General features: G+C 38.0%; 1 protein-coding gene across 1 annotated transcript in view; it reads left to right on the forward strand.

Moving 5' to 3' along the window:
* Window positions 1-20,769, forward strand: part of atg7 (ATG7 autophagy related 7 homolog (S. cerevisiae)) — a 79,468-nt gene extending 58,699 nt beyond the window's left edge. Inside the window, exon 19 of the mRNA XM_042506622.1 lies at window positions 19,405-20,769. Within this exon, the coding sequence (XP_042362556.1) occupies window positions 19,405-19,437 (33 nt within the window). The 3' untranslated portion in view covers window positions 19,438-20,769. The remainder of the gene's footprint in view (window positions 1-19,404) is intronic.
* Window positions 20,770-24,538: the final 3,769 nt, after the last annotated feature.

Raw genomic sequence — 24,538 nt, forward strand, 5'->3', positions numbered from 1 at the left:
GGCATAATTTCCTTTGACCTAATTTTCACGTGAAAACAAAATCACTGTAATGACGTGCTTGAATTAAGTATGGAAAAAAAAGACACTCTTATTATTGCCTGATCAGGATCATCTGTGTGTAGCCTTTGAGCCTCATGGTTCCCAGCTTGGACATTATGAAATCTGACAGCTGATGGCTGAATGCTTGTTTTCCTCCAAGTGTTAAATAGATTGATTTTTTTTTCAGATGATTTGATGAACAAGGATTGCATTTTCCTAAATAATTTGTCACAGTTTCGTCTCTCTCTGATGTGTTAAGAGTTTGTTTTTTTCTGTGAAGACAGCAGTAGTTGTTGTCAGCGCTTGCTTCAGAGAATGAAGAAGTCTCTGTAATAAAAGACTGATACTGTCTGTGGCTCTTAGCTTAGATCAAAAGATTCACTTAACTGTGGTTTACCAGGCACTTAGCCATCTTTTCTCCTGTGAATCATGTGTGTGTGTGTGTGTGTGTGTGTGTGTGTGTGTGTGTGTGTACGCGTGCATGTGCTTGTGCGTGTGCCCACGGGGCCCTTCTAGTGTTTGATTGCTCCTCTGACCACACGTGAGCTGGCTTTGACTCACAGTTCTAATTAAACCTAGGGCAGGTCTGAACTGGCAACACACACACACACACACGCACACACACGCACACACACACACACACACACACACACACACACATAGCCTCTGAAGTTGATCTGTTATTGCCATTTGGTTAGTTGCAAACTCAAAACTGTTCATTAGGTAGAGTTTATACTGGTTGCACACACGCCCACACACTCACCAGAGGCAACACAACTAAATGGAGGCTTCAATCTGTAAAAGATTTTATTTTATATGTTACAGCAGTGGAGAAAAGAAGAAATAAGTCATCATTCTCATTATGGTCATAAATTAGATTTGATGAGGAAAACTTACATAAGGTCATAATTAATGTGAAAAATGACTGAAAGCTACATGTCTATACTGTCATAAGTCATTAACTTTGATTAAATAATAATTTTGTGACATGTTTTTAAATATGTATGAGAAAAGTGTGTTATAAAACACTTGTATGAGTCAGAAACTGTGTTGATAACCTTCTGTAGTGTACAGGAAATGTGTCAGAGGGAAATGGGGGCCAGAGGGAGATACAGCGGGAGAGAGGAAAGCAGAGATTGGGACTGACAGATTAAGTGAGAGAAAGAACAGAAAAGCAGAACATCCAAACTTTTAAAGAGTGAAGCGAGACAGGATTGTGGGGATTTGTCGGTTGTTTGGCAAAGAAAGTTTAAAAGCAGCACCTGAAAAACGAGTGATTCAATCTCAGAAAATCAGTGAGCAGTTCAGAGAAAGGCAGATAAGAAGTGTGCCCAAAGGACAGCAATCCTGAGAGAGTGAGGCTAAATATTTAAGAAAAGTTAAGGACACAGAGGGAGAGCTGTCCTGAAAATGAGGGCGAGCAGTCAGTCGGCGTCTCGAGAGAAACAACAGGACCCAGCTGTTGCTCTGCAGGCCACCACACCCAGCCGAGAGAGACTCCGTTTGTTGTTTTAGCTGGCCCTTATGACTCTGAGAAAAAAGGGGGAGAAAGAGGAGGTCGTGGTGGTGGCGGAGTCTGACCAACTTCAAGTTCCCTAAAAGTAGGAAAGAGGAGCGAGCGTCCGCCTTTTATTAGGAAATAGGTAGAGCGGTGAAAAAAGGGGAGGATGCTGTATCGCTTCCTGGTTTGGCGTTTCCCTGTTATGAGGTTTTGTTCCAAGGTTTGTTATCTGGGCCGAGTGTTGCGAGTGCCGGTGCTTTGTTTGATTACCCCGAGACTCTGGAGTTTATGAAAACACAGCCAGAGGACGTGACCTCAGCTGGGACCTACACACTAACTGTGTTCCCACCAGATCTCCACTAAATCATCTCTTACCTCCTTTCACCAGCGTCAAACCACTTTCAATCCCACCCAGGCCATCCTTAACTTTCCTCTGATGTCACTGTTCACTGTCTATCTTTAACCTCCTATACTGCGTTTGACTGTGTCATACCATAAAGCACACTGCTGTCACGTCACAAAATTGAAATCTGTTTTCATACTAGGGATGATAAAAAATGAATTGCTGATTGATTAATCAGTCGTTAAGAATTTAATCAAACATTTTAAATTTAATCGATCAATCAGTAGGCTACACAAAGTATTTTAAATATCTTCCCATGTTTCATCATTAACATTTATTTAAATCCTCCGCGTATTCGTAGAAGTCATAACAAATATTACCTCATTAATCAAACTAAGAGAGTTGTTAAAAGAGGATTTTTTTCAATACTAGATATCTCAGGTTGATCTATAAGGGTTGTACTTTTAGTAATATAATGGCAGTTAGGAAGATTTTAATGAGAAATAGATGATGGTTAATGATTTTAAGTCTGGAAACAAACTAAACAGGTGTGTCACAAATATGTTGGACCATAATGTGTGATCAGGCACTTTTATTATTTACATATAGTCATAGTACATTTATTGTCAAATATGTGTGTGTGGGTCAGTTTTGCATGTAACCCAGAGGACAGGACATGTGCTGCTGAGAGGGCAGGTTGGGTTAGTAGGTGACCCTCCTCTTCCTGTTTCCACCCATCTCCTCTTCCTCTTCCTGTCAGTGAATATGTGTTCTCGTGCACACACACACACACATATACAGACATATCAAGCCCGTGATCTCTCCACTGTGTTCCCCCCTGAGAGCTGTAGGCCTGGAACAAAAAGGGACACGAGAGAACGCAGATGATTGCTGCAGGAAATGGAAGAGCACAAAATGATCATTCAAAACACACAGGGGGGAAAATGCTACCTAAATCTGTGTGATCTCCGTCCAGACATACTGTTGTATGAGACAACTGATGTGGAAAAAGTTTAGATTTGGCTCGCTGAGTTTTACTCAACCCACGGAATAACTGGTGTGACGTGTAAGACTCCTATGTTATGTAGAGGTTTGAGTTATTGAGGCCTTGAGTTGTTGAACTACGATTGCAATATTTTTTGGCAGGAAAAGGAACAGAAAATGCAATTTTGGGCTCTATGGGATCAAAATAGAAACACTGCTCTTCAGGCGAGGCCACACATTACGACTGTTGAACCAGTAATATAGGAGTTTTGTTTTGGGCGTCATAACTGCTCGGATCAAGATGACCAGAGTATGGGCACTTTTTTAAAAGTATTTGTGTATGTTTGTGGATATAGTTGTCATGTGTGGGATGTCTAGACTTTCTGGTTTCAATAATCTTCCCAGTATTAGGTGATTCCCTCTACGTCTAGATTGGACACACCTACAGATTCAAATCTGGATCACACAGCCCTAACATCTTGTATCCACTGACACATCTGGAACTACTTTATCAAACGAGTGTTTTTACTGCCAAGCAATATTAGCCAAATCTCTGCTTATTGTGTGGAATTGTATACGCTGCCTGGAGACATTACTTTATTAAACAGAAGGCATTAGTAGCTTTAGAGTCCTTCAGTAGTATGTTTTTACTGTCGGATAGCCTGAAGTGGTAATGAGTAGAAAATGTTGGCCTGATAAAGCAGCGTACAGAGAACATATTGGCCTTCCTCACATGGGCTCTGACATATGTGGCTCTTAAAGTGTCACAGAAGAATTTTTAACAGATTGGTCGTATTGAAGATGAAATAGTGAGACAAGCTGGATCACATGTGGTTTTTTTAAACACAGTTGTTGTGGTAGTCATTACAAACACTTGGTGTAAGTAAAATTGTTGTTGTGGGTGACATTTTCTTTCATAAAGGAAAAAAAATAGTTTTTCATTTGTGATAGACCATCTCCCCTGGTACCTGGTACAATCTGCCCCTGTGATGAATAAAAATGCATTGGTTTGGTCATGCTACATTCTAGACTCAGTCACATATGAACATTGGGTATGTGAGGACTGAATAGCATAACATAAATAGCCACCAAGAGGCAATCTCCAGGGCTGAGAAACAAGTCCAGAAATTGTGCCAAAGACTGTGGTTCAAGAAATGGCCACTTGAAGTGGACTTCAACAGCAAGCCAATCCCAGTAGACCCCCTTATCAAAATCAAGCCCCCAGGAAGGGCACCGGGCTTTGAAGCAAATTTTGTATAGTGGCCAAAAGTGGAATTACACCATCTGCGTTCGTCACGTGATGCCATAGGGTCCATAAAGACTTGTTCCTGTAGACTTACATTGGGATAAAAGATATCTATAAATCAGTGGATAAAGTTTTGTGAGTGTCAAAACCTCTGTGAAATGACTCATTTCACTGTCAAGATTTAACCATTCAGCCCGATAACATTTAGAAAGTCTAAAAGAGCCGCAAGATTAAATTATTTGATCACCATTCAAACCATTCAAACAAATGTTTATATAACTCACTTACAGTTTATTAAGGCTTAAAGTTACACATAATTAACAGGTGGCTGCTTTGAGTGACAGGCTGTCGTGCGAGGCATTACCATGGTCTATTAGCCTTTCCTCATATGAACTCCGGACAATGTTGAGAGAATCACAAGTAGCACACAAAAGGAGATTGTTTTTGTTAGAAGAGTTCTCACGTACTGGAAATATTATTTTTGTTGTACACAAGGCATGGTGCCTGGGTAGAGTGTGCAAGAGGATTAATAAATGCTGAGTGCTTATTTTTGCAAGATAAAGACAGATTTGTGACAAATTAAAAGAAGAGAGTGGAGAAACAACAAATGTAGATGCCTCCATTCAGGAGACGAGGGATTTGTTCTAGTGTTTGATTCTCTCTCTTGCTGTGAGCCACTCTGTTTCTCTCGCCTTCACTATGAGGCCCTCATAGGTCTAAAACACAGGGACTCAGGTCACATCCTTTCTTATTTGAATGACTTTGTTAAACGATTTGACCTTTTACCTTTTTGCCCTACTTTAAACTGGTGAAACCTCCACGCTGCAGATTCCCGCCACATTGTGTAGGAATGTCTGAGGGGAATTCGAGAATGTAGTCAGGAATGCAGCATGCTGCAGCAGCAGTTGGAGTTACGTTTGGGCCACATGAGGTCATTTTCTCTGCTTAAATGGGTGTAGACGTGCACTCATCAGCGTCTGTGTGCATTTGCTGCATGTACTTGCACATATGTCTATGTGTGTCAGTGTGTTACTGGAAGAGGAGGCTCAGACAAAATAGGGTTTAACACTCGTAATCCTAGTTGATCTTTTTATGGGAACATGACACACTGTCTTTCCAGACCAACATTAAGTCTGAATATTTATTTAACTGATTACATTTTCAGCAATAAATTGTGCAAAAGCCTTAATAGATGAGAGATGGAAACCTACTGAATAATTAGGAACTTTAAATAGACTTGTTGCTAGCCTGTTGTGCAACCAACAAAGGCAAAAAGACTGTTCTCTCCTTTTAGAATGACACAGATCTTTACGATTGTATGATTATGATTGTTATTGGACCATCTTGATACAGAAGTTTGCCTAAGATCACTGTCAGTTTAATAGCATGGGCAGCAGCATTAAACCCTTTACATGCATGAATGTTTATCATACAAATTCACAGTACATCCTCTTCTTTAGTTACTTCTGCACAGCCTCCTAAAGACATGCACTTCTGATGATGAATAGAATATTTCACATATTATTAATAGCCTAGGATCTTTCTCACACATGATGTAATAATTTAAAGAGATCAGTAGAGATGGCAGCACCAGGGTACACGGTTGATGCCAAGATATTATATAAATGAGTAAATCTGCTGAGCTCGGAGGCCCAACACAGCTCGCGTCTACACATGTACTCAGATAAAAATGGACCACTGAGATCTGCTGTTTTGTGGAGCTACTTACAGTAACTCTGACAGGCCTCCTATGTTAGTCCAGATAACATACGGCACTTTCCATCCTGATGACAGGTGCTGCTTCAGCTCCAGCAGCTCTGTCCTGCTGCCTTCACAGTTACTCCTGTTAATAAAATGGATTTACTATATGTGTTGTATTTTTGCTATCTATTATAATCAGACACGATTGAGAGACTACTAGCATGCTAACAACTATTTTAGGCACTTAAAGGTCCAGTATATGATATATAAACGGAAATGGAATATAAAAATAACTATGTTTGTATTAGTTTATAATCACCTGAAAATAAGAATTGTGTTTTTGTTATTGTAGAATGAGCCACTTATATCTGCATATGGAGTGGTTCCTCTTCCACAGCGTCCACCATGTTGTTTCTACTGTAGCCCAGAATGGACAGATCAAACACTGGCTGGAATGGGGCAAATTGTTTGTATTTATTTATTTATTTGCACAGTAAAAACTAGCCTCTCTGGAATATACAAAAAAAGGGAAACTTCCATAGAAAGATTGTCTGCGACATAAACACAACAAAGGTGACAAGATTCTCAATAAATCCAATCTGAAGTGAAGGGACCCCTGTAATCCTCAGAGCTCACATTCAAAAGATAAAAGTCATGCTCTTGCTTTTTTTTATCTACCTTATTTTCACACACCATTACATGGTTTAAATAAATGGAGCCCAAACTTTTCTTTTTGTTTTGTAAATGCTGGAAGATTTTCTTTCTTCTTGCTCCCAGATAAAGGCTCAGGTTCCAGCTAAACCAGATAAAGGTTGTTCCCCCAGGTGATTGTAGACTTTATCACATCTGTTGTACTTCAAAGTGCTAACATTTCACAACGGAATACTCTTCCTCAGAAAGGCTACACCCAAACGGCATTATTTATTTACATCAGCCACCCTGAACCCACAGTTCATTTGTGTGTTTGAGGTTTATGTCTGTGTGTGTGTGTGTGTGTGTGTGTGTGTGTGTGTGTGTGGCGCGTGCACACGCGGATGAGTGGAAATCATTATAGCCGTTTCATAGGTATGTGAGAGTCTCCATGATAAGCAGTGGGCGAAAGTAACAAAGTATATTTTCTTAAGTACTAGACTTAAATAAAGTTTTTGAGTATTTGTAATTTACCTGAGTATTTTTTTGGAAGCTTATTACTTTGACTTCACTACATTTGAAAGACAAATATTGTACTTTTGAAATACATCCCCAGCAAATTGTTTGTACTGGCAACAGAAGTTCACTTTTGAACTTAAAAACTGAGCGTTTGTTGCCCCAAAATTAAACACTCTCTGCAAGTTGTTATTGGTCGTGAATTCAGATAATTTGAGTAAGATGTTTTTGTCTTGCCTAGTTATAAAGCTATTTGGTGTGTAACTGGCATTTGAAGGCAGGTTGTGGATTCATTATTTTATTTTATTTTATTAATTGAAGAAGCTGCATCTACAGTAAATTATACTTTTTGACAGGCAAGGCAAGAAAAACAGTCAAATTAAAAAAGATAATTAATTAATTAATTAAAGAAAATGACAGCAGTTGTCTTTTTGTTAGTTTGTGTTTCCATGGTCATTTCTACAGGCTTTGCAGCGTATTAAACACACTTTTTATTCTACAGATTCTACAAGCAAATCAGTGCATTCAGTGGGTTGTTTTAGAGTTATTAGGTTCTGTTAATGTATTGTGACAATATATACAACAGTGCACTGAGATTTTTTTTTTAAAGTATTTTTAACGCAAAACTCAATTAATAGTTTGACTCAAAAACTTTTGCTTGTATTGAAGTAAAATTTGACCAGGATTATCTATACTTTGATTAAAGTAAGAGAGTTGTGCACTTTGTCACCACTGATGATGAGTTAATTGTGTTTGCTGGGGCAGAGGGTCAGAACAAAAAAAAATGTGGAGTAAAAATAAGACATTACAAAAAAAAATCCAAAACTGTGCAGTCAGTAATGTAAATGGACATGAGATCTGAATTATAAAAGTGTTTGACAACCACTAAACAGCTCTGAGCTCAGAGCATAGTGTATCCACTTCATGTATTGACTGCTGAACAAGTTCTTCTCTCTTTGATGGAGCTGTGTGGGTCGTCCTCCCCCCTCTGGGTGTTAAACTTGCCCTGAGGGGGGCTTATGAAAAGGGATGAAAGGGGAATTATCCCCGCTCATTAACATAAATCATCAAATGCTTCCCCCTGGCTAACAGATGTTAGATCATTTGTTTGAGGAAACAAGAATTTACATAGCTGACACCCGTTTGTGAAGTTTGAACTAATTGCCTTGTGCGGATATTTTCACACACTGATTGATCCATCAGGTTTAATTTGTAGATCAGAAAGATAATTAACACAGTTTGGGTTCCTCTGAGGAACTTTAAGGATCACACAGTAAAGCTGTGGTGTAAAACTATATGCTAGTCCTCACTAACCCCTGCTGCAGTATTACTTGAGTCTTGAACACATTTATTAACGCTGAATATGGATAACTATCTGCCAAAACGTCAATTTGTGATATAAAGAATAAACAGTTTCTGGACTGGCTCCAAACACAGTGACTGTTTGAGCTTTTACCTCGAGTTTAATTCACCATAGTTCTGAATAAAGATATTTTCAGACGCGGATCATTATGTGTTATTAATGTGATGGCGGTTTTAATTTAGAAGTCACAGTGGCAGTTACACCACAGCAGACCTGATTTCCAGCACGGCAAAAGTCTGAATTGAAAGCTAAGACGTAACTTTAAAGGCCACAGTGGCTCAAGGTTGAATACACTAAAAATAGATTAAATGGGCATCTTGCTTTCTTGTTTAAAATAAGTTAAATAAACAGATAGTAATTAGCCAATTTCAAGTTTCTGAAAAGATTGTTTTCATGTTTCAGATATTTGTTTGCCCTTACAGTGCTGGGCGAAAGACAAAAAACAACCCTCATTCAGCCACCGTAATAGTCAGACCCAGACCTCCTCCCTACTGTTTGTTCTCTATTTTCATTAATGGTAACTGAATTAATTAATTAATAGCCATACAGAGACACACTACATACAATGTGAAATATTGATCAAATGGGTTCTCAAGGTAATATTTGATTTGATATTTTTTGCTTGTTTGCTGTCTGACTAAATAAATTAGGCCGTTAATCTTGCATTTATTATGAAGTTGGTGAGAAAAGGTATCAGATTTACAAAAAAAGGGACAAACAAGTGTCCCTTGGGCTAAAATGGTCATTAATTGAACTAAATAATAGCTAAATACTTTTAAAAATCCATCAGTGCGTGTGTTTACATGACATGAATTACCTGTTTATAAGGATTATTCCAGTTACAAATATAATGGCAATATGATGTTTACATGAGCACCATGACAAAAACAGAAGGACAATGGGAGAAAAGAGTGACAGGATATATCTGCCATGTTCTTCTCGCCATTAGCTATCTTCTCTGGTTGTATCCACTATCGCTCTCTCTCACTCTCCCTCTCTGTCTCAACCACACATACACACTTCGTACTGAACTAACGTTATTCTTGACAGCCGTTACGCCACTCTCAGAACACTGTCCTCCTCACGGGTGCCAGCCTGTCATTATCACGGTGTACAGGTCAGGGCGGCAGTGAAGATTCGCAGCTGCTTTCATTACCAAAAGACAAAGCTTGATTCCTTCATCGTAAGACACTTTCGCTCCCACTCATTTTTTGTATTGCTGTTATGTCACTTGGTTGAAGCCATGCCTGCGCAGGCAGTTGGTGATGCTCAAAAACCGGGATAAGGTATAAACATGCAACAGTATCCTGGTTTCTTTTGGAATACTCCACCTAAGATATGGTCCTCTCTGGGTTTCTGAAAATGGTTTTCACAAGCTCATACACATATATGATCAAAAACCTGATCATAAACGGGATACTCATGTTCATGTTAATGCTGTCAGTTAGGTGCCAGATTTTTCTCAAGCATTGCATCTCTTTCCATAAATGTCCTATCATGTTTGAATGAAAACATTAACAGGATGTACACGTCTTAATGCCAAACAGCCGTCACTTTAACGATCAGTCGTAGCCAGCAAAGTTTTGTTTCCATGTCTAAAAAGATGCTTAAGTTTCAACGTTTCTCTAGTGAGCAAGGAGCTGACGGATATCAGTCACAGTCCACACACTCTCTTAAGTTTTGTTAAAACTCACATAAGCTACCCAGAATCACAAGAATGAAACAGAAATGTATTCAGACTGGATTTCTTCCTTTTCTTCCTCAACCAGCAGCGGTACACAGCCACTGTTGTATCCAGCAGCCATAAACCACGTCACTCTGTGTGGTCCACTAATTGCACATCAGATGGAGCCAGTCTCCATGATGAAAGCTTGACTTTGCCTTTTGTGCTTTGGTGTCAGTTCTGATGTGTAAAGCAGATGTGTGTTTAATATCAAAGCCCATCAGTGGTTGTGCAGCGCTGCCTGGTTGAATAGCTTTAGAGGTTGGGTTCCCGCTGGGGCCACCCGCACTTAAGGATGTATTCCTGTATGTAGACTCAGTGTTTTGAATCCTGTCTGAAGACTGTAATGTCACGATGATCTGAAGAAGTGCCTCTTGACAAACTGTGATGCCAGACAGAAAATATTTTGTCATATTTGTGTTACTTTTCCAGAAGCTGCCACCCGGGCTTGCATAATGATAAATATTGCTAAAGACCCTCATGCTGAGGCTTGTGTTGTATTTGTGGGAGAACAATAATCAGCGGCGGCAGAGAGTTGGCTGACTGCACCGGCCTCGGCTTCCAGCTAAAACCTCCTCTATCTGATCAGATCCCGTCCTTGTTTCACCAACGAGCCTGGATTATAGCTGTCATATCAGCCGGAGCCCGACTGATTACAAACACAAACACATTCACACAATGATTACATGCAGCTTACTGTAGGACTTTTATAAAACATCCAGCAATCCTCTTTTTAACCTGCAGTGACTCAAGGTCCTGAAGCGATAAGGCTGCTTCAAAGTTAAAGATGTGTGTTGTTGATTGTGTTGCTGCCAATCCCTTTGAGGAGCTGTCATGGTGTGTGTGTGTGTGTGTGTGTGTGTGTGTGTGTGTGTGTGTGTGTGTGTGGGTGGGGGTGGGGGTGTGGGTGTGTTGCGTGTGTGGTGTGGGGGTCAACCACTTAGCAGAATTCAAGCATGGGCTGTTACTAACAATTGGTTTCATTGTTTCTTAAGTTGTTGATTACTGTTTAGTTTTTGACACAGTTTCCCAGAGTCCAAGCTGACTTCTTCAAACTGACAGCCCTCTAAACCCCAGATATTTAGAGAACAGATATTTTCCATCAGTGTAAAAATAAAGTTCTGTTCACATGATCTTCATTTTTTCAAAATGTCTCTGTACAGGCTTAAGTTACTTTTTTAAAAAACATATTCTTGAGATCTCATCACTGTTCATTTCCCTCTGATATAAGGTCATACTCACAGATACAAGTAATGGTCTGGATATTTGAAAGTTTTCCGTCCATTCCAAATCAACAGCAATCCAACTCTGGAAATTGTCCCACTGTCTGCTGGTTTGACTGGGCCCAACCCAAGCTGTCATTTCTAAAGGACTTTTCAGCAAAAGAAAAAACAAAATAGTATTTGATGAACAGAAATTATGAAAAGTGCTCACTGTAGAAGCCTCACTGGAAGATACAAATTGAACAGACTGTCTGCCCCATAAATATGACAAAGATGTTGAGTGGAAGCAAAAACATTGGGTGCAGCAGACGCATTTATTCGTCGGTGAAGTGGTGCATTAAAACTAAGTTTCAGTACAAAGACTCTATTAGACCAAGCAGTGCTACCAGAACGCTAGCAGACCATCAGTCTGTTGTTGTTTCTAGCGTATTGCCATTACACAAAGCAACAATGAGCAGAAATTGAGGAGATAACATTATTGTTTCCCAAAAGCTCTGTTTTAGGAGTTTTCTTTGGACTTTTTAAGTCTCGGTGTATCCCTACCCAAAGAGCATCACGAACAGACTGACTTTGAGTCCAGGAAGCACTCTTTTTCTTGCATTTTTGATTTCTACAAACTTTGTTTACATGTCGAAACAGAAAAAAAAACTGCACCTTAGAAGGCGGAAAAAAACGAATCTATATTTTAGTGACCTACAACTCCAATGAGAGGCCAAAATGTAGAGGAAAATAACAGTTTTCAAAAATATCTGTATGCCCATGCAGGGCCTCAAACACATCCTACTGAAAAAAAAAAAACATTTTACAGTTCAAATGTACAACAGAATATTGTTTTGTCAACCTTGCTATCCATTGCACCTAAATAATAGGGTAAATAATAATAAAATAAATAAGTTACTAATAGTCAAAGAATTTACTAATTTCAGTAAGCTCCCTAATCAGAGGTCATTTATTTGATCTCAGCTTTTTATAAATCTTCTTATGCATTGCAGCAACAGAGGTAAATGGTTGAGAAACATCCCAAGTACTCAGCAGTGCTTGAAAGAGTGTAGTAAAGTTGTTGGCTTCAGTTTGCCAGAGCTATTCACGTTACATAAGCCCCCCCCCCCCCCCCCCCCCCCCCCCCTTTCATTATGCACAAAAGATTTCTCAAAAACACACAGACACACACACACACATGCCATCAGTGTGTGGCATGGCATTCGTCCAGAGAGGGGCTCCAGTGTCGCTCCGTTTTCAAAGGGCTCTTTGCTTGCTGTCCTTTTGATGCTCGCTCCCCAGCAGCAGTGGAGCAGAAATGCCGAACGTCCAGCTTTGATATGAATTTGTCCCTCATTCTCCACACTGCCCTGCAGCTCTCTGACCACGCTCTGAAAAAAGACCTACTGAAGATCCAGTAATGAAACAATAACACAAAACAACAGTCAGTTTTAGCCTGTACACATTAGACCACTGAGGTTAACTTCCTAGAACAGAACAGGTTAGACAACTTTTTTGCAGAGTTCCCTCTCAGGCCGACGTACTGGCACAAATTACTTTTTGCCACTTCTCTATGGGTACGACTGCCTCATTGTTAGATAAGATGAAACTTCTTTCTACAACAATAACAAGCTAACACAGTCCCCAAAACATCCTTGTTAAAATTAAATGTTACTGTAATTATTGGTTTTTAACTGTAACTGACAGGCCATCTATTTCTTTTGTTAGGTTTATGTTATCAGAAAAGGTTAGGCAGAATAAGTTTTTTAATCTGCTCCCTGCTCGTTCTCAATCATGGAATGTCTATAGTTTTCAGTCACATGATACCGATGATATGCGAAAGTTATATGGGGGGGGCGGCAAGAAGTGAAGAACACCGGCTGGAAGTCTTTGGGAATGGGGAAGAAGTAAATACGTTAAAGCATTAGATCAGAGATATCAAACTCAAGGCCAAACTAATTATATATTTGGCCCGCAAGATAATATCAAATGTCTATTAGAGCTAGCTCGCCAGTATATAGCACATGCACCGCTAATAGTACAAATCCCACGTCGCTTGCATGTCAATCAAGACCTGCAGCATCCCCTCCTCCTCTGCTGACATTCATTAGCAACCTCATACTGTCAGTCACCTCGGGCAAATTTAAGCTATCCCTCCAGAAAATGGCCAAACGGAAAGGTGGACTTTGAAAAACAGGAGCTTTCTAGACAGGTGGGAGACAGAGTATCTGTTCACGAATATAAAAGACAGACCTGTTTGTCTTCTGTGAATTTGAAAGGCTACAGATAGAGAGAGGGGCATAAGATTTTTTTTAATTTTATTTTATTTATTTATATAAAAATAAGAAATGAATGCCACTGATGTGTCTTTTTACACCATATGAATAAGCTTTGCTTTGTTCCAGATTCAGTGTTTAAGCAAAACTTAAGTTTGTTTCCATATGAAGCTTTATCATTATATATCTGGAGAGAAGGGAAAACATGCTCAATTGTAGTCAAGTTTTCAATAAATATCGAGTCTGGCCTGCAACTTTATCCCAGTTTTTAATTTTGGCCTACTGTGTATTTGAGTTTGACACCTTAGATGGATCTCTGCGTAGCAACTGTCAATAGAAAAATCCTAGACACATTGGATATGATCCCTATACTTTATGGAAAAGGGATCTTTCCCACAGGTTGACCGATTTGCTATTTCGACTCTAAAGTAACTTTACATGGATGCAGCACTGTCAGGTTATGCACTAGCTGGCCAACTGTAGCTACTATTTTCTACCTTGTTCTGTTAGGTCAGCCATTCTCAGAGGTGTTCAGAAACACCCATTAAAACATGGCTAATCAAAACGAAGCAGTCACTGCATACATGGGCATTGTCTGACTCTGCTCCTCCAGAATTTAGACGGAGGTTTTTAATCCATGTCTGCCACCATTTCTCTGAGTTTTTCAAACTTCTCGCCTATGTGTGTCACCATTTGTGGGACTTGAAAGTACCTCTAGTTTTTTTTTTCCCTGATTTGAGCAGTTGGCACAGCTGTAAACACAGCACAAAACTGCGGCTTTTTTAAAGCACTTTTCCATGCAGAAACCACGTCCTGCCCCCCATCTGCAGTACTTCTGGGTGACGTGATGACATGTGCAAATAACCTATCAGAGTTGGATTTTGAATGTGATTGTTGTGCATTAACATAAATGGAACAAATTGAAAATGAATGAATCAATCAATCAATCCAAATAACAAACTAATAATCTGTTGTTCTTGAAGAAATTGTTACAGTATGTGACATTAAACCACACACCATCTTTTTGTCCTTTTTAACAAATGTGAAACAGCTTGAGAACTGTCAGAAGGTATATTTCTGAACTTTGGGAAGGACCATGCTTGGTGTCTACACCTGTTTCCTGTCTTTATGCCGAGCCGTCTCAACGGTCATACAATGTACAAATTCAGTGAAATGCGATCCTGTCTGCTCCTTTTAACTTGTGCTTTGTAATTTAGTCCCTTTTTTTCTTCTTCTTACTGTGTAGGCTGCTATTGTATTGTCACTGTTTCCAGACTTGCTGCAGCGCTTGTGTTTATGGCATCCTGGATGGTTCTGGTAATCCATGATTTCTGGTTGTGGAATGATTTAGCTGTAGTTTTGGGTGCAGTTGCCTCTGATGTTTTTACATATTAAATCCACCACAAACTCAGTGAATTCATGGATGTCATTGGTGAAGTTGACAGTGGTGTCCTGGAATGTACTCTGGACTGGGCTCCATCTCTCGCGTCACTGGGAGCATGTGTCGTCGTTTGTTTTACATAGCTTGACCTCAACAGGATGGCCAGATGGTCGCTGTGCAGCCGCCTCTGAACAGCACATAGCAGTTACCCAGAACAGGAACGGGACAGCACCTCACATTACCACTGTCACACCAAAACTTATTTACCATAAATACAGTTCTTAATTTCCTGTTAAATACTGATGCAGGCGCAGAGGTCACCCAGTTAGTATCCAACAATGACTATCTGGAAGCTTGTTGGCTGGTGCCTGTCTTCTCCATCTTCCTTCAGTGTTTACATAATGATGTTTAAATGTTAAAAACCACAACCAAGGCAGCTACGAGAAGTCATCAGTAGGAAATTTACAGACTTGTGAGTTAATATCCTCTTGCCAATGAGTAACTCTCAGCCACATGCCACCACTGTCAAACGGCAACCACAAAAAGCGTCACCAACAGCTTCCAAAAAAGACATTAGACCATAAGTTTAGCTCATATTTAGCAGAGCTGACAGAGAGGTGACTACAGTCCTCAGCACCTGTTTCTTTAGCTCTGTAATTAGCAAACAAATAAGAGTGGTATCATTTTCTCATTTGCCTTTTGGAAAGAAAAAACAAATGAGTTATATTAATATTTCCCCAAAACCATTTCTGAAACCACATGTTGAACATTTTAGATCCAGCTTTAAAGGAAATGAAAAGTATTACATTATTTAATTCTTTTCTATTTATTTATATATTATATATGTTATTATTTTTATTTATCATTGTATATATATATATATATATATATATATATCATGAATTTAACAATATTTTTATACAATAAAAATTTCGCATGGGATGCATTGTAGTCTAAGATTAAAAAAAAACACATTCAGTTCAGCTGCTGGTTCAGATTTTAGGCACTTTTTATTCTAATTCAAGGACTGAGTTCAGCAAAGAGGCTTTTAGTTTTTGTAACCTTTTCCATGAAAGATGCTTTGCTGTAATGCATCGTGCCCGAGCGCAATCTTTTTTCAGAATTTATAATAGGTTTATTTCTGTTTTAATGAGGCTGACATTCAGTGAGGTTTGTACTGTTTATATTGCATTGATGTATTACATTGATTATTTCACATGGCACTTCCAAATCTGTATCCACACTATAAATAACTGAGAGCTCTTGATGTGTGCTGATGAGCACATGTACTCAGAGCAAATTACATTTTATTTACCGTGGTGCCTCAGCACTCAGCATCTACTGTAATGATTTGTGTGGTTATAGTTGCTTTTCTCCGTACTCTTGCCTCTCTACACCAACAGAAGCACAAAATCAGTCAGAAAACCAGGGTAATGTTTCATAGGTCTGTTATTTACAAATAATTTCCTCTAAAGCTTCCTAGAAAAAGGAAAATGCCATTTGGTACATATTTTAAAGAATTCCCTGAAAAAAACAGGTCAGTGGGGGCACTCAGTTGTTCACTTGGTAGAGCAGACACCTGCAGCAACCTGTTGACCTTTGCTGTGCTGTATGTGATCCTCCCTCTCCCCCCTTTCACGCTAATAGCTGTCCTATCCAAGCCAAAAAAAAAAAATCTTAAAACAAATAAACAAAAAATGGGTATGGAAACCTCTTAAAAAGGTATTCACTATTCATTTATTGTTGGGAACTTTCTTTTCCGTACATGTTGTATTTGAATTGTAAGCTTGCACGTGGACATATTACACATATTTGCATATTCAACTGACCTACTGCACACTGGCTGGGAAACCTATGAAAAGTATTTGGAAAATTAAAGACCCTACAAAAAAAAAGTTTTTTCGCTGAAACATTAAGTAGACTAGAAAGGCAGTCAGAGAGCGCACACCGCTGTCATGGTCAAATGCTTTATGCTCTCACAATGTTAACAAAAAATAGTTTATGTATCTGCCCTGTGACTGGGATCTGTGCCAAAATTCAAAATGCAAAATTCAAAATTCCCATGCTACACCCTTCCACCAAGTTCTTGAAAATCAGGACAGTAGTGTAAACTGAAAGCAAAACCTCCTTGGTGGAGGTAATAATAAGTTACAGATGAGCCATGAGATGAAAATGAATCAGCAATTATTTTGAGAAATGAAGCCATTTTTCCAGTAGATTTTCCAACTACATCGCTAAATTTAAAAATGTGATTATAATTTTTTTTTTTTTTTTTTTTTTACATCCAGTTGCAGCCCTACTGTGGTGTTTGCTGCGATGGTTTGTGACTTTTCTCTTTTTTTTCATGAAGGCCTGTCAAGAAGAAATGAAACAATTTTTCTGTTTCCTAAGACTGAAGGTTTCCGTAAGGCTTTTAATGATACATTGTATCTGCCTGTGTTGGCACAGTGTTTCCTGTTGCTATTCACTGCACAAAATGAAAAAGGAAAGCTGATAGGTAATTACATTTCCTTCACTTTCACTGGGTTTCAGTTCTTGCACTGGAATTCACATTTCAGCTCTTTAAGTTGTGAGGCAGCTGAAATTCAAAGGAATGCAGCATGTATGTGTCAAATTGTGTGTGTGTGTGTGTGTGTGTGTGTGTGTGTGTGTGTGTGTGAGTGTGTGAGTGTGTGTGTGTGTGTGAGTGTGTGAGTGTGTGTGTGTGTGTGTGTGTGTGTGAGTGTGTGAGTGTGTGTGTGAGCCGTGTGTGTAACATTCCAGACAGTGTTAGAGGTATGTGAATTACGTCTTACGGAGAGAGAATGTGAAGAATCTGCTGCCACGAAAAGGCCACTGTTGTTTACTGACACAGTAGTGAAAAGGAGGTTCCAGTGTGTGTGCGTGCGTGCGTGTGTGTGTGTCACTTCCTGGTAAGAAACTTCTTAATTATTATCAAAGCTGTTACACAATTGGTGCATGTAGCCAAGAAATGAGTGCTGCAGGCGCCCTGCGTTTTCGAAAGTGCATTTTGTTGTGACTTTGACTCGTTTGTTTAGATGGAGATCTGTCTGTTTATACTGTTTATCTGTTTCCTCCTGTTTTTGACCACTGAATCACACGTTCATGCCTAGCATTATAAGTATATTTTGTCAGTACAGCTTCTGTGTCTGGAACACTTGGACATAAATCAGTGGTCAGAGTCAATATTGATCTGTTTTAGATCATATTATACAGCCGATTATAATGTATATTTCTGGTTACTCATTGTATGTTTACATGCATGTTTAAGACCAGTGAAATATGTAAAATCAACTTGAACCAATGTAATAAAAAAGTCACAGTATAGTATGTCATTAAAGAGGTTAGAAAAAGTTCCATTAAACTAATAGTATAGTATGTCATAAAAATTATATTGTATAGTATGTCATCAAAAATCCTAAAGTGATAGGATTTTAAAAAGGTCAGGAAAATTTTCATTTAAGTAATAGTAAAGTATGTTGTAAAAAAATTGTAAATGTTTTCATTAAAAAGCCTTGTATAGTTTGTCATAAAAAAATAATTTTAAATATCACAGTATAGTATATTATAAAAGGTCAGGTAATCAAAATTTTCATTAAAACAGTCATAATATAGTATGTCATAAAAATAAATGATTTTTTTATTCAAAAAGTCATTATATAGTGTTTCATAATTGAAAAATGTTGTAAGTCATAAAAAGTCCTGAAAAAAAATATTTCAAAAGTCTATACTACTATAGTACTATAGTGTGTCATTAAAAAATGATAACACTCATAGTATATTGCATCTTGAAAAAAAATCAGGTCATAAAAAGTCATCAAAAATGACATAAAAATGTCAAAGTATTATATGTCATAAAAGTCATAAAAAATTCTATAGGAAAGTCTTAGAATAGTACATCATGAAAAAAGTCTGATTAAATTCATGGTATAGTATATCATAAAATGATTAAATCAGTCATAGTATACCATGTTATAACAAGGGCAGTATGTCATTAATAGAAAAAAATCATAAAAATATCATGGTACGGTATGTCATACAGAGTTACTTTTTGATGAAAGTAAAGCATTTTCATCAAAAAGTCATAGTACAGTATGTCATTAGAAAAGTCAGAAAAAGTCAGTATGTTGTAATCAAAAAATTTTATGTAAAAAGTCATAGTATAGTATGCAATTTAAAATGTCAGGGAAAAAATGTCATTAAATAAGTCATAGTATATTATATCTTAAAAGGGTATTGACTTTTTTTTATTAAAAATTCATAGTGTTGCATGTCTTAATTAGTCATAGCATAGTAAGCTATGTCTTAAAAACATAATAAGAAATAATCATAATAGTTGTAGTATAGTATGTCTTTGAAAAAGCAGTCACAAAGTCATGTCATAGTTAATCATCAGAATATCATCTAAAAAAAAGCCATAATATAGCCTGTCATAAAAAAAAGTGGAAAAGTCATCTTGTAGTATATTAATAGTTTTGCTTTTCTGTTTTTCTCATCAGATTTGGGACATGAGTGATGATGAGAGCATCTGAAGGACTGGAGGACCAAACCCTGAGCCTGTGAAGGACTAAACACTCCAAACCTTCTGTTTCTTTTTTTTTTTTTTTTTTTGTTCTTTTTTAAAGATTCTCACATCTACAAAGGACAAGGGCTTTGCAGACAACAGTAGACACACTACTGAAATTCTCACAATCAAAACAGAGCACATACAAAAAGTTCTTCAGAAAGGTAACTGAAAGACCTGCTTTTAAATTCTTATTAGTCTACATTTGGATCAAACAAAGGATCGGACCTTCAGAATAGAGCACTAATATGAAAAAAATGAACAGTAAAATATGGTTTCAGTGAATGTCAGTGTTTTACAGCTACATAAGAAAGAGAATCAGAGCTCGAACACGTTTATATATCATGACGGAAACTGTTGTTTTTAAAGGAGAATGTACATGTTCCCATCCCTTTGTGATGTGTAATCAGTCACATTCACTCAGTGTTTTAATTCAGTTTAATTCCTTATGACAAAACACAACAAAACACTCTGCATTTGTATTATTGGACTTGTATTAAGCCTCACTTAATGGTCTTAGGTTCAATTCCTCCCACAGCCTCTCATATAATGGGTTTGCGGAGTCTTTTGGCTAGACATCAACTAACTGCATCTGCTCTCTCATTCACTTTGCTTCAGATAAATAATGAAATTCCAAAAACATAGTTGACAACTCAGCAAAGCCATCCGTCTGCCTGTCTGTTTACTGGGGACTGTGATACAGTCAGTACAGTTAATACTAAAACCAGCTTTGTTCCTGTGAAGGTAAGAAACCTGCATACAGATGTTACTGTGCAGCTTCTGATATGATATTAATTTACTGTTAGTGTTGGACAACCTGGAACCTGTAACTGCACAGTTAATCTAAAAGAGCCTATGGACAAAGTGAAGGTTTTTATGGTTTGTTTGTGTTGAAGCATGCATGTGTTTGTTTGTGCAATTTATGTCGCTTTTCTTACTCCACCATGAGCTATTTGTCTGAACAGCTAACATACAATATTTTCTGTGTAATGACATAGATTTAATCAGCTGCTTGGATATTTATGGAAGATGTTAAGTGCAGTGTAAAAAGGGAGCTGAGATTTTTTTCAGAACTTGAGATTAGGATATAAATTTAAGACATGAATGTTAGGAAATGCATAATTTGAAATTAACATTGGAATTAAGACTTTTTCCTCAGATTTTACTCTCAAAATTGAAATTAAACCCAGGAATCTGACTCAATTCTCACAATTCTGACACTTCTCAGCCCTTTTTCTGTCATACTTTTTCTCCTCTGTAAGTATTTAACCAAAATATGTAATAAAATGTCTCTTTATTATTTCTGTTTACAACTGTGAGCTTCATATTGCTGTAAAAATGGGAATTATTTTACGAAAAAAGGTTATATTATAGCATGTCATCAAAAATCAAGAAAAAACATCATGCTATAGCACAGTAATGTAGCATAAACATACTGTGGTATGACGTTTTTGCATAATTTTTTTAACGACATGCTACACTACGACATATCGTGATTTTTGACGACATGCTTCAGTATGACATTTTTAGAGTGTTGTGTCTGAGAGGGCCTTTACTTAGAGTTAATGTGATACTTCAGATTATGATTGATAATGATGATTTTGGGCTGTTTTGATAATGGGGCGCAATTATGCAGTAGCGGCGGCGCTGCAGCTGACCACAACTGGATCAGCTGCCATTCGCCTTTAACAACTGCCGAGACTTTTGATAGAATTGATGTCACGTCTAGACTTACAGATAAATAATAGCCAAATAATACAGATATAGCTCAGCCTGTCAGTGGGACAGCAGCAGAGTTTCTCTGTTAAACAAACATCCGCACTTAACCTGCTATTCATTTACTTTCCGATTGTGTTCAAGGTGTTAAATTATCCTGCTCAGATGCAGAATAATGCAGCGCTGCAGCTCATGAAGCTGCTGCTGTGTGACAGATGGAGAGAGAGGAGAGGAGGAGGTGGTGGGACAGTTTTGTTGTTTTTTTTAATTATTAATAAATTACTCAGATAACTGCTTTGCCACTTTATGACCTGCCCAAACCGACCGAAGGAGGCAAGTGAAGGAAACTTGGAGTTAGGTTAGCGTAATGAAAAGCACCCAGAGACTTGGGATCCAGCCTGTGTCTCCCTGTCTCTCTGTGCATCTCTCCTAATCTCCGTGTTTCCCTCATTCTTTGTTCCTCTGTCTCTGTTTCCCTGATTTGTGTTAACCGTGTTATCAATCTTGTCTGTCCTTCCCTGTCAGTCTCTCCTGCACACTTGTTTCTGTTCAAGTCTCGTTTACTCCAGCCTAGTGTTCCCGATCACACCTACTCTAGTTAAACCAATCGCCGTGTTTCCCTCCTGCCCCTGTATTCACCTACCCAGCTGTGTGTCGCTGTGTTGATTAGTTCCTCTCTCTATATATACCTGTGTTTCCCTTTGTCAATTCGTATGTTTTCCTCGCCATGTTCCTGTTCTCCCTGTTTTCACCAGCCTGCTTTGTTTGTTTAGTTATTGTTCATGTTTTATTTGTACTTGTATTTTTCATTGCCTGATGTTTTGTTTGTGGATTTTCTTCAGCATTAAAGCTCACTTTTTGCTTGTACTTCTGGCTCCCTTTGGCTGCCAGAAGTACAAGCAAAATTGTTTTTTTGATGACATGCTAAAGTGTGACAATTTTGGGGGATTTTTGAGCTCATGTTTTAGTTTGACTTTTTTTAGATTTTTGAAGATATGCTATAGTATGATTTTTTTTGCGATTTTTGACAACATGCCATAGTATAGCATTATTTCAAGATTTTTGAAGATATGGTATAGTATGACTTTTTTTTGCAATTAATGACGACATGCTATAGTAGGACTTTTTTTGCGTTTTTTGGCGACATGCTATTATATGGCGCTTTTTCATGATTTTTGACCACATGCTGTAGTATAGCGTTTTTTACGACATGCTATAATACGGTGTTTTTTGGGGTTTTTTGACGTCATGCTATAGTATGACATTTTTCGCGATTAATGACAACATGCTCTGGTATAACGTTTTTTCCGTGATTTTTGGCAACATGCTATAGTATGGTGCTTTTTTGCGATTTTTGGCGACATGCTACTATATGGCGCTTTTTCAAGATTTTTGACCACATGCAATAGTATAGCGTTTTTGATGACATGCTATAGTACGGTGTTTTTTGGGGATTTTTGACGTCATGCCATAGTATGACTTTTTTCGCGATTACTGAAGACGTGCTATAGTATGGCGCTTTTTTGTGATTTTTGACCACACACTATAGTATCGCGTTTTCTGTGACTTTTGATGATATACTATAGTGTGGGCTTTTTCTGTGATTTTGAACTTACTGTGAACTTACTATAGTATGAATATTTTGAGTACGTTAATTGCGCAAAAAGGTCATACGATAGCATGTCTTTCAAAATCATGCGTAAAAAGTCATACTATATCATGTCGTTCAATTCGCACCAAAAACTCATACAGTGGCGAGTAGTGGACATCGCAAGAGTCAATGGATGATAATATGATCCACTGACTTGCTGTCTAATATTATATTTTTTTAAGGTAGCGACAGCTTCACAGCAGATAAACCACACCGGTTTCACAAACCAGGTAGGATGAACACATTTTTGTCTTTTCTTTTATCATTGAATGCCCTATTTTCAACTGTCAACTTTCCTGTTTAGACTTGTTGATAGTGACATTTTCTCTTGCTAGCTAGCAGGTTAAATGTTAAGATAACTTTACTCTGCACACAACATTATATCGTACCTCCATGGTCAGTCCAAATGGTGATGTTTTGTGTGTGAAAAAGAAGCTGTTGTGTTCAAAATTAAAATGATAGGCTGTTACATATTATTTATTCACAAAATGTAAAGGGGAAATTAAACAAAGCTTATGAAGAGCATTTCATGAATCAATTCTATTCACAAAATTTATGATTTAATTTCATAATGGGCCTATCCATGTCCTCTTTTATTTCTGGGGTTTGTTTTATTTTATGTGGTGTTCAGCTGTTTTTTTTCTACATGTGAAGTTTTGACATTTTTTGCCATACTATAGCCTTGCATTTTTTGTCATGTTTTCGACATGCCAAATTGTGGTGTTTTTGGCCGTTTTTCCATGAGAGTTTCTTCCAGCATCCGCTGGTGAAACTGGCCATTTGGCCCTCTCTGTTTTTTGGGGGGCATTTTATGCCGATATTGAATTGATTGCTGTAGTTTCGAATCACCTCCGTACAGATCACTCTGCTCTCTGATCCCGGCTACTCCACTTCATGCTTTGATCTACCTCCTTTTGTACTACAACTATGAATCCCAGCAGCCCTAAAATTACACACAGGGACTGTGAGAGCGCCACCTTGCGCCAGCCACCAAAAACACACTTTGACGTATATGCCAATGGCACTCAAGCGTTGGCTTTTGCATGACGTATATATATACGTCAATGGCACTCATTGAGTTAATGTGGTTTAACATGGTTTTCAGCTGTTTTGGGGACATGTCAATTTTTGGCATTTTGGCCTTACTATAGCCTTGCTTTTTGGTCATTTTTTTGACATGTTATATTATGGTGTTTTGGGCCATTTCTTCACCTTTTAACGCTATGGCGTATCTCAGCACGCTATTTTACGCTGTTTTGAGGTGTTTCCAGCTGTTTTCGGGACATGTCGGTTTTTGACATTTTTGCCTTACTATAGCCTTGCTTTTTGGTCAATTTTTCTACATGCTATATCTTGTTGTTTGTCGCAATATTTGCATGTTTTGATGCTATGGCGTGTCTCAGCACGCTATTTTAAGCTGTTTTGAGGTGTTTCCAGCTGTTTTCGGGACATGTCATATTTTGACATTTTTGCCTTACTATAGCTATGCATTTTCAGTCATTTTTTTTAAAACATGTTATTTTATGGTGTTTTTGCACGTTTATGCAGGTTTTAATGCTATGGTGTTACTCAGCATGCTATTTTCTGTTGTTTTGAGGTGTTTTCAGCTGTTTTTATGATATGGTATTTTTTGGCATTTTTGCCTTACTATAGCCTTGCTTTTTTGGTCATTTTTTCAACATGCTATTTTATGGTGTTTTTG

The sequence above is a fragment of the Plectropomus leopardus genome, chromosome 2 (genome assembly GCF_008729295.1).
Source record: "Plectropomus leopardus isolate mb chromosome 2, YSFRI_Pleo_2.0, whole genome shotgun sequence".
Taxonomy (NCBI): domain Eukaryota; kingdom Metazoa; phylum Chordata; class Actinopteri; order Perciformes; family Serranidae; genus Plectropomus; species Plectropomus leopardus.